Source organism: Lampetra fluviatilis, chromosome 1 (assembly GCF_964198595.1).
Source record: "Lampetra fluviatilis chromosome 1, kcLamFluv1.1, whole genome shotgun sequence".
Lineage (NCBI taxonomy): Eukaryota > Metazoa > Chordata > Hyperoartia > Petromyzontiformes > Petromyzontidae > Lampetra > Lampetra fluviatilis.
In genome coordinates this window covers 1,434,984-1,445,961 of record NC_136275.1, presented here as the reverse complement: position 1 = coordinate 1,445,961, position 10,978 = coordinate 1,434,984, and the positions used below count along the sequence as shown (strand labels likewise).

The window sequence follows — 10,978 nt, the reverse complement described above, 5'->3', positions numbered from 1 at the left end:
ATCCATCACCATACATTACAAATACACTTATCGAGAAGCCATCCATTATATACACCCAAAAGCATCTCAATGCCAACTCCTGCTTTCCAAGTACAGGTGTCATGCAGTTCCACCATAAATACCTTTCGCAATTTGGGATGGCAAGCAGTGTACAGTCACCAGAGCAGCAGCAACCATCACCAAGGCACAGCATGTGTTGGACAGCTGCTACACAAGGCAGCTGCTCACTTAAAGCAACACCTGCATATTGCACAATCACGGGCCAATCACCCACTGCTGCTCCACAAAGCAACCTGCCATATACAACTCTTTACATTATGCCAAAAAACAAATACCCTTACCCCAAAAAAACCGAAAACCTCATCTGCATAGCTTTAGATCAGTAGTCCCACTCCAGTTCCCACAGCCCATCATGGCCCACCTCTCTCCACCACAGCTCATACGTGAAATGCACTTCTCTGTGGTGGCAGGTGGCCCATGGTGCAATTCTGCTCCTGCAGACTCGTCTGTCTTGGAAAGCTGGAGGGTGTCGAGCCAGTGGTTTAGTGTTCTGCATTCAAGTCCTGCGTATCGCGTCTACAGTATGCTGCGGCCACACGTGACAGCCGTGACGTGCGTGCGTGTGGCTGCTGACAGTTTAGTGGTGGGGGGGGGGAGGGGTGAGGTTGTGTTGTCGAGTAGGTGAAGGGAGTGCAGGATGGTGGACACGAGCCAATCCCTCCTCATAGGCGCCACTTCTGTCACACACAAGAGAGTCGTGAGGGGTAGTTAATGACATCGGCCAAAAACTCGCTGGCACCCGCATGCTTGCTTGGCCCTGCTGCTTGGCTGAGATTGCCCAGCAGAAGGCAAACATTTGCAGGATATCGGATTCTTGCGCTTTGCGCAACACTTTCATCAAGAAGAGCAGCGACCTCGCTGTTTTAACGATCCATATACAAGCCACTTAACCCAAATGAGCAACCGCTGAGGTTTTTATTTTCATTACCAACGCGAGCTAGGCAAGCATGGGGTGCCTCCATTGTTGTCATTTTATTTTCAGGTGGCTCTTGTTATTCAAACATGACAGCTTCTAAATGCTAATGTGTTAATACAAGCAAGGCGGAAAGCCACTCACCAAGACAAACGGCCCTCACCGTGGGTAAACGGCAAACTGGGGGCACACAGGACAGCAAGTTAAGCGCCAACGAGGAGGGTCGGCCAGGGAGCCACTCCCGAGGCACGCCCCTCGCAAGCAGACTACAGCACAAATGTGTTCATTTTTTTAAAAAATCGGGCAATACTTATTCATATTTGTGTGAACATGCACAACGTTTACTCGATTGCCCTCTTTCAAAAATGAACTTCCGTCCCGCTCATTCTAATATCTGCCAACGTGGCTTTCACTCCCATGCAGGAGGTGCACCTTGGTCATTAGCCATGTCTGCAAAATGGGCAAATTGGCAATAATCGGGAAGGTCAAGGAAGCTGTCGGCCATCGCCTGCATGTACGGCAGGAGCTATCGAGGGGGGCTGGGTGGTGCTCATGGTCAGTGGAAGCCACGTTCAACAGTGTTAAAGGAGACTAGGCCTGAGTGAAGGCCTTGATGAGCAGACACACACAATGCCTTCTTGCAGCCCTTGCCAGCAAAGACCCCATTTCTTTATATTCACAAAATATGGAGCACTGTATGCATTAGTGCATGCTAAATTATTTGAAATCGCAATACTTCATTTTCACAAAACATTGTGCCAATTAGTGATGCAAATATTAAATACTTTTGTTAAACACAACTGAACTCAAGCTGCATATCAGAAGCCCTTTAAAAATTATGTTTCCTGAGAACCTGGATTTAAATATACTCGGAAAGAACAAGGCATATAAGTGGGTTACAATGTAGGAAACCAACACGATCACGTGTAGTAGGGCTCAAGAAATGTCTTGTGGAGAGTTGTGGCACGGAAGCCATCAATTCGGCAAGCAAGGGGTTTGTAAGGAGGGCGGAGGAAGGACTTCTACCGAAAATTTCCAGCACTCGCACGCTTACCCACGAGTATAACGATGACAGCACACAAGGGCGTGAACACACGCATCCAAGCTGGTGTGCGGACACGCCACAACGACACGCTCAGGCATATGCACAGCATACTCTTAGGTTCATATTCTTAGGTTTTTTCGGTAAAGTCACGTAGGTAAAACATTAAAATTAATAAAAGTAAAATAAAATAAAAATCACGACGTTTCGGAGGCAACACAAGCTTCCGTCTTCAGGTGGAACCGTCACAGCCACGACAGCTGTATCAAGTAAATGAGAGATTACAAGAGCTACCACTCCATATATATAATGGTTGGAGATGGGGAAGGGCCAAGTACGGCACACTTTTTATTAATTTTATTTTACTTTTATTAATTTTAATGTTTTACCTACGTGACTTTACCGAAAAAACCTAAGAATATGAATCCTTGCAGTCACGAAAGCTTTAAATCTAGAATACTCTTAGGTTATTTCGGTAAAGTCAGGTAGGTAAAAAAAATATATATATGTATAATAATACAATTATAATGAATGAAAATAACTCAATTAAATCACGACGTTTCAGAGGCCACACAAGTCTTCGTCTTCAGGTGGGACCGTCACAGCTAAATTTACTGTATCAAGTGAAGAGAAATTTGGCTGTGACGGTCCCACCTGAAGACTGAGACTTGTGTTGCCTCCGAAACGTCGTGATTTAATAGAGTTATTTTCATTTATTATTTTACTATTATTATTTTTTAAAAATTACCTACGTGACTTTACCGAAAGAACCTTAGAGTATAAATCCTTGTAGTCACGAAAGCTTCAAATCTAGAATATGCACAGCAGTGGAAGGGGGCTACACGCACGGCCCGTCACCACCTGCCGATTGCGCCGCCGCCTTTGTGTCTCACCGTGGCACGCGCCTCCTCGCGCTCCATCACCTTCTGACTGTGCTCTGGTGTGAACTTGAGCACCGTGGTGATGACTTTGGCCAGAGTCTACGACACACCCACACGCATGAACGGTGACGAGGCAAGCGATGACGTGGGCATTGCCACGTGTCCAGGGAGCAGCTTCCGTCTCAGACTCGGATGGCATCACAACAGGTATTGCCATTGTGGCTTGGGTGGCTGGTTGCATATGTCAATTATCATCAATGAATTCAGTGTCATTTTCAAAGTGTTGTTTACAGTTTTTAATCAAGACAACAGAGAAATTGCAAAATGTACAAAGAAACGCCAGTCTTTAAAATCAACATGGAAGCACGAATGACATCTTCTCACTCCCAGACGGGAACGGCTGGTGTGAGGCAGTAGCTTTTGTTACAATAGGCGTTCTCACGCACCAGAGTAATACAGCACCACGGCTAATGGGGAGGGGGCAAAACGGTGCAAGCGAGTGAGATCTGTTGTGTTTGCGAGCGGGTGGACGTTAAGGTAAGAACGGGTGTGGTTTGTGGGAGCGAACATGGATCAAGCAGGAATCAAGCAGGAATTGCGAGTGCAGGGATATTGAGAATCTAAAGTGATTCTTTCTGTACAGCATGCCCCTCGCACGTCTTACTCTGTGCCTAAGTGCAGTTCAACAGAGGAGGCACGGTTCTTAACGGCAGCCGCTGCATTCTACCCGGCCATCCCCACTGTAACTGTGCAAGAGGCAGCGACGTGTCGCAATGCTAATGGAAACCACAGCCACAAAAAGATTTGTGTTGGCGCTCGAATCTTCAGTGGTTTCACTCAAAGACAAAGCTGTCCTGCAGAATGGTGAATGCGGCATTTGGCTCTGACAAACGGGACTGCGAGAGACTAAGCAGATGGCAGACGAGCAAAACCAACCTGAGTGCGCGAGAGCAGAGCCCAAAAAAAATTAACCCGTAAAAACTAAGTTTTTCCCTCTAAATCCTTTATATGCGTGGCGGCTAGAGTCCTCTCGTCCTCTGGCTTGAGATGGCTGCCACCTATGGGTCAGATGATTGTCTGCCAGCATTAAGCAATTGGAAATTATATATTTTAAAAAAATTCCCTAAACAGTGTCAAATTTTGGAAAAAAATTTTCACGAAAATTAATTGTCACGCACAACGAGTCTGTGTGGAAAATGTCAGCTCGATTGGATCACGGGAAGTGTGTTAAAAAACGACCGAAAGATTTGCACGGTCGTAAGAAAGCAAGCACGCAAGCCCGCAAGCACGCAAGCAAGCGAACTTAATATAAAGGATTTAAAAAAAGAAATTCTTCGCTATTAGAGGCCAAATTATAGGGGAAGCCAGGGCTGGCTGAGAAGCGACTTCCACCGGCGCGCACTGGCGATACGCGTTTGTGTGAATGTGCACACCAACGCACAACACACCACAGCGTGCAGAAATGTCTAGTCAAACGCCAACGTATGGTGACGATGAATGTAATCCATAGGTTGTCCTCCCACCCCAACTGCTCAGCATTAAGGGGGTATTAATACAGAGCTTTTCCACTCCAGCAAAAAAAATTGCACTCATACTACCAAGATAACCCATTGTGTACCGTTTCGATATTCCACAATCTGATGTGTTATAATCAGTATCATAGTCAGTATTAGTGCAGTGAAAAGTATAATATATGTTTCCAGAACATTTCGGAGCTGCTGGGTGACGAGTTTTGTAAAAACAGACGTTGCCTGGCCAGGCCGAATGGCTGTGTGGATTTAGTGAATCAGCACTGGCACCTGCAGGTGAAAGTGTGGCATCCTCAACCCACATACCTTAGTCTCCCGCCCCATCATGTACTCGAATAGTACTTTCCGCAGGTACTCAAACTCTGTCGGCTCTCCCGACAAATCATGACTCCCATGTGCGCCTGCACACACACACAAAGGGACACTTTCAGTACAGCATGTAACCTTGGTCAGAATAAACACATTCCTCCTGCGGAGGGAGCTGGTAGGAACGTCGGGTTGCTCGGTCAATGGCCAGGGTCAACGGCGGCGTGGTGTATTCCGCAAATATGCCCGACTGTGAGGGCGGGCACAAGCCGGCGTGAGTAGGTTAAACGTTGAGTTTTATAAGGGCACCACGGGGTGACCAGCCCCTCCCCACCCAGCCCCACCCTCCCCACCCAGCCCCTCCCCACCCTCCCCTCCCCACCCTCCCCACCCTCCCCACACAGCCCCTCCCCACCCAGCCCCACCCCTCCCATTTTTGGATGCACGACGGACGGACGGACACAATAATCCCCTGTGGGCTGGTGTAACCAGGAGGTTCCTACCAGTATTATTCACTCCAACTGGGCAAGGGATAAAGGCAACCGAGTGTTGTGGGCAGTGTGTGCATCTCGGCCCACGAAGGCCATCAAGGAACGTGCGAGTGTGATGGGACCACGGGGTGCAAGCCCACCTGTGTACGATGCCCCAAACGGAAGAGCCATTCGCTTCTCGTAAACATTCACCTGGTCCTGTAAGGAATGAATCTGCAGCACGGACACCGCGAGCGAGCGCATTAGAAACGCACCTCCAGAGGTCTCGCTCGTCGACAGACAGACGTACGTCCATCTGTACTGCAGAAGCCATCACAGTGTGTGCGTTATCAATGTAGGAAAGACTAGGCGGCCTGCGAGTGTGGTCACGAATCCCAAACCATCAACCGCATCGTAAACACCCCGCCGCCGATGCCGTCTTCACTCGTTCAAAGGGGGAATGGACGAGATCCACTCTCCTTCTGAACAATCGAGTGGATAACAAATCTAAAATTACACATTTAATCTGCCGTTATTAATCCATACCAAAGAAGATTAATGTAAGTAATGGATGAAAGGCAGAGTGTCACACAAGTGAATGTGTGGCGAGGAGAGTTGTTGTCAGCGTGGCGGTATTGGCACCCGTGGCTGCAGGTTTTTTTTTATCCAAATGTTTCCCGTACGCTGGGATTCTTGCTTGGTGTTGCGGGGATGTTGCTGTTGTTACCTTTTCTTTGAACTCCTGCTCCTGCAACCGGGCCTCTGCAAGCAGTGTCGTCTTCTCTGCAAGTTGACTCTGATGTCGGATGGCAGTAAGACATCATTCATTTGTCCGACGTTGCACACGCAGTTTATTTACATACGTCCATGACAGCATTTCTTTCGAGACTATTTTGTGATTGCTATACAAGCACTCTTTATTGTTTTTCCTGTTTGCAGGAAGTTTTGGCATATTTTGGGTAAATATCGTTCGTTGTTGCTATTTATAGTTTGTACATTCCCACCGTGCAATGTCCGTAACTGCCGTGCCTGCCCTCGGCCTTGGGCTGCGGTCGTCCTCGTAAAAGTGCTACGGAGCTTAATGGGACCTCACCAGATGTAATAAAGTCCGAGTCTGACTTGCCTGTACCAACGATTCATTGCAAAATGACATTGTGTAAATCTTTACCTGGAAAAGTTAAAATTGTTTAGTTTTAAAAAAGCTTTAGTTCAGTTCATTGCCATGCTGTGTCACGTCACATGTGATTATGCCAGTGGTGTTACATACACTGTGGTGTCTGTGAAGAGATTGCTCGCTTCAAGTGTGTAAATGCAGTGGTGGTACCTGCATATTTCCCACTTCTGTCTGGCTCTGCCTGTGAACGTCCTGTCAATAAACACAGTCGGCAAGCACGTCAGTGGCATGATGGTGCACAGTATGTCAGTGGTGAGTGATGTGATCGACACGATGGTGATGTGGTGAGCGATACCAGTGACACGATGAGCTGCACGGCGTTTTGGAAAATTTGCCCATGCGGTATTTACACGTGAATCTCTGGATTGTTGATCGGGAAGCCATGCGTATGGGTTACATGACAAATTAAAATATAGAAAACTCTCAAAACGAAAATAAAAGTACCTGCTGCATCCCATGCACTGGCAGCAACTAAAAAGAAATAAGCATTCAAAGATGATGAACGTGGTTTTACAATGACAACACTGCCAAGCATCGGTGGAGCAGGCTACCTGCTGTAGATTACTCATGGACAGAAGCTTTTTCTTTAGATACTGCTTCATTTTCATCTCCTGGCATCGCATCGCATGTAAAGTAAGCATGCGCAACAACAGGCGGCCAATGCTGAGGTCACACGTCTGGTGGTTAGGGGCGTCACAGGTTATTTAGTCCCCTAGATGCCAACAACAATGCAGCCGCTTGCGCGAATGCTCTCGTGACTCGACGGGACCTGCGCTGCTGCTGCTTTAAACGTACACCTTTAGGTTGGGTACTGGCAACTCCCTTGCCATGACTGGGTTCAGGTCAAAGTGATTTCCTGCTAAAATGAGCAGTGAGGCAGTGCTCATCCTCTGATTACAGCCCTGAGCCAGTGACAGAAATTCCACATTTTACTATGATGGTGGGCAAGTGTACACCGCTAACCACTGCTATTGTCTTGACTACAAAGTGGTGCTTATTTTAATGATCCTGAACGTACGATAAGCCGAGTCAACCCCCAACCGGGATTTGAACTCTCGCAACCTTTTGATCGTTAGCCAACTCGCTCTACCGCTGAGCAACCTGGACGGATATGATTGGCGAGAAGGGAAAAAACGTGCACTTCCATTTGAGTCCAACTGCCAGAAGTCACTTTGAACGTTGGAAGGAAAGTTGAGCATGTACTGTTGAGTACACGATTGTGTATTTAATGCTCCTATACAAACTACAACACTGAGAATAAATCCGCATAAGTTTGGCCTAGATAATTAATAAAGCTGAAGCTCACCTAACATCCCAACCTGTATCAAGGCTGTCCATAAACAAGGACATTGACTAATAATGGGCAGTGTCACTGGATGTTTTACTATCGAAGTTGATAACCTAACAGAGTAAGTTACACAGGACAAGACAGATACAATTTTACTCAATATGGGTCGGCGATTAACATAAAATATGTACATAGGGCATTGTGGGTAATATTAGAGGGCCTGTGTAATTGATTTCACGTCAACGTGGACTGACCACCAAGTTTCAGCTTTATTTAGTTTAACCAGGCGGTGAGAATTGAGGAGACCAGGAGGAGAGTCTCATTCTCCAGAGTGCCCTGGCTCACCAAATTTACAATAGCAAGAACATTAAAGTAAGTACAACAATGAAACAAATATAAATTGAAGAAAAATCATCCAAAGAATTTAGAGAAAGCAAAAAACAAGAATCGCGTTACAGACGAATTAAGCAATACTGCACAAATATACATTTAAAAAATTCCCGAAAAAAAATTGCCTTGGACAAATGACACGTAACACAATTAAGTTAAAGAAACATTAAAATGGAATTCACGGTGATAACTGCTCTCGTATGTATATAGACAAGGGTACACATCAAATAGAAACAGACGAGGCGTCGTGCGTAGCGTCGAGGGAGCGAGAGCCCGGTGCCGTGGGGACACACCTGCTGTGCGGAGTTGAGGCCAAGCTGGTCTGCGTGCTCCTGCAGGGCAACTTCCCTCTGCTGGTGCTGCTCCTGCTGGGCGAGCAGCGCCGCCTGCAGCTCCCGCACCTGCTGCTGGTGCTCCTCGTCCCGGCTCTGCACCCCCCCGCCCCCCCACACCGCGCACAGCGTACACATGTCCACACACGCTCCAGCGTGACCGCTTCCCTCCCATCGCGTACAATAAACGGACATTTGTACAAACGTTTTTGCTGCACATCTGTGAGAATAGAGCTTGATAGCTCATTGGATTCCTCCAGAATAAATATTCCGATTCTGGATAAATACCGCCGTGTTTGTTTAGACCGTCGGCTCAAGAGGCAAAATTGTGGCCACGTAACAATATTTTAGGCAGCAGCAGAACAGTGAGACAAGTGTAGACTGGCTTCATCCTTGTTTGAAATCATCAGTATAGTGTAGCCATCACTGCCTCCTGCTTGCCTTGGGCTTCAGCGGCTATGTGGACATGTTCTCTACTGATCGCTTTGGAGACTATTCAATTATACCACTTCCTGCAAATGATGACCCATTAAGGAACGTAAACACAGTGAGTGCACAGACTTGGGTGAATTTCTCATCATTCACAGCAAGTGACAATATCGCTTTATCCACACGCTGTGTTGCTACGTTGTCCACTCAGCATCATAGGGGGTGAATACCATCACTGCGCAGATTGTTGCAGCCACATGGGGCCCCACAAACAATTTGTACTTTGCGTTTTTACCTGCACGATTTCTTCATACTTTTGGGCAGTGCGGGTGATGTGGGCATCTTTCTCTGTCAGCTGCTCCAGCAGGTCCTGAACCTTGGTCTTGTGCAAACGCAGCAGCTCCGTCTCCACCTCCTCACCTTTGTCTGGGCACACGGGCAATCGCAGCTCTCACAGCAAGAAGGGCTACTGCCCCCCCCGCCCCCCAACAGTGCCCTACGGCCAACGCGTGGTTTAAAACCTCGGGGCACAAGTTGACGTAACGGCGAATTGTAGCACCGCGTTCAATGGTGACGCTGCTCGTTAGTTCGCAGCCAATACCTCTTGACGCAGAGAGTCAAGTAGTGACTGCATTGAGCCTCCACAGACTGATGATATGAAGCCAAATTAGGGATGTTGCTGTTGGGATTTAGTCGATGTTAGGATGCCACGTAAAGTCTGGGCAGGCAGCTGCGTCTCATGTTGTGTTGAGTTTGCTGTCCTTCCCCCGCACCTCCGATTAGCATGGTTGGCTACGTACGGTGCGAAAGACGTTCAACATACACACGTACGTACATACATCTTCGCTCACCATGTAAGAATGTCTTCCGGTACACATAGGCTAATCCAACGCGTGAACACACTGCTGTCGGAAGCAAGGAATCGTTTTGAAAGTGTCACAGGAGCCACATGCTGCAGCAGGCATGGGGCCAGACTCACTCATGGCCTCTTTCACGGCCGCCTCCAGTTCCTGCTCCTTCTCCGACATCTTCGTGTTGAATTCGCGGATCAGCTGCTTTATGGCCGAGCCGTGCTGCACCTGCAAGTCTTCCAAATCGTTCCTGCAACGGTGCAGTCGCCAAACACAGAAATCGAAGGCTGTCACTAATTTACTCTGCACTCAAGCGTTTTAAAATAAAATACAAGCAGCCTAATGAAGCGAAGCATTATTATCGAACATCACTCATGCGAAATGTGACGCTGAACAAAAAAATATTCTCCTCCGGGTCAAAAGCACCCAAATTGAAGTGCCTGTTCTAGCGACAAAAAAAACCCAGACAGGGTGAATTACGCTGTGGGAACTGGCCATGTTTACACTGAGGGATAGTTGTAAACTGTAACGTTCTCTAGCTTAGGCCAACGCCTACCATTGACGCCATCACACAGTCAGAAATAAGCAGGCAACACGGCCGAGCGATAGGCTTGGGGCCGTTTCGTCTCGACGTGAATCTGACCCCGAGTGTCCGGCAGCGCACAGACGGTGACATCTGCGGGAGAGCTCAGAGACGAGCCAGGGGGCTTGGCTCCTCGAAGCCCCCTGGAGTTGAAGCGTGCTGGTGGAGGGTCATACCGCGCCCTCTAGCGTCGGCGGGAGGCACGGGGCCACGCCACACAGAGTCAGTGTTCACGCTCAGCTGTCTGCATCACGCAAGAACACCTCTCACCTGTCGACGTGACATGGCCATATGTCACCCCCATACCTCTACAGCACCTGTCCGCGCTCGCGGGTGGCTTTATTCTAGGCATTATTAACACAGCTCCATCGTGAAATTGAACGGCTGCAAAGTTTGGTCGTACATGTTATATACAGTATATCGTTTATTGTTAAATTTAAATCACAGTTCCTATGATTACTGTTGTTACATTGTTTGTATAACGTTATTTAGGTGATTTCGAAAACATATGTGTAATTTTAATTGTATTATGGTTGTTATTGTTTGACTTGCATCACACTGGGATTTTTGCACACAGCTTTTTTTTTTTTGAATATTTGCTGGTTTATCCAGGATGTTTCTGTTGCGCGTCGTCGCTTTAAGATGTTCTCCGTTCATATTTTGTTTGTTGCGGTTGCACCCGACTTAAGAGCCGCATGGCTCACAGGGCTATACCAAATAAATTAAACTT

At 47.5% G+C, this 10,978-nt stretch overlaps 1 protein-coding gene across 2 annotated transcripts; it reads right to left on the bottom strand.

Annotated features, from left to right (window-relative positions):
• Positions 1-7: 7 nt before the first annotated feature.
• Positions 8-9,913, bottom strand: LOC144948744 (golgin subfamily A member 4-like). 2 transcript variants are annotated; one of them, XM_078878429.1, is made up of 10 exons: positions 9,794-9,913; positions 9,110-9,240; positions 8,347-8,481; positions 6,526-6,556; positions 5,929-5,997; positions 5,363-5,435; positions 4,732-4,826; positions 2,909-2,995; positions 1,118-1,153; positions 18-737 (listed from the first exon to the last, which is right to left on the bottom strand). In XM_078878429.1, exons 2-9 carry the CDS (start codon positions 9,154-9,156, stop codon positions 1,133-1,135), a joined length of 558 nt encoding a protein of 185 aa, XP_078734555.1. In that variant the 5' UTR covers positions 9,157-9,240; positions 9,794-9,913; the 3' UTR covers positions 18-737; positions 1,118-1,132. The 2 variants fall into 2 exon arrangements, with proteins under 2 accessions (XP_078734622.1, XP_078734555.1); XM_078878496.1 differs by lacking the exons at positions 8,347-8,481; positions 9,110-9,240; positions 9,794-9,913 and adding an exon at positions 6,927-7,485 and having other exon boundaries at positions 8-737; positions 6,526-6,567.
• Between the last annotated feature and the right edge of the window lie 1,065 nt (positions 9,914-10,978).

Bases quoted from the DNA above. Each gene is read 5' to 3' on its own strand.
- LOC144948744 (XM_078878429.1), bottom strand. From the start codon at position 9,156: ATGCCCACATCACCCGCACTGCCCAAAAGTATGAAGAAATCGTGCAG. The intron at 6,557-8,346 runs GTGTGTCCCCAC...GGACGTTCACAG, and splicing joins GCCTCAACTCCGCACAGCAG to GCAGAGCCAGACAGAAGTGG. The intron at 2,996-4,731 runs GTATGTGGGTTG...GGTGTGTCGTAG, and splicing joins TGATGGGGCGGGAGACTAAG to ACTCTGGCCAAAGTCATCAC.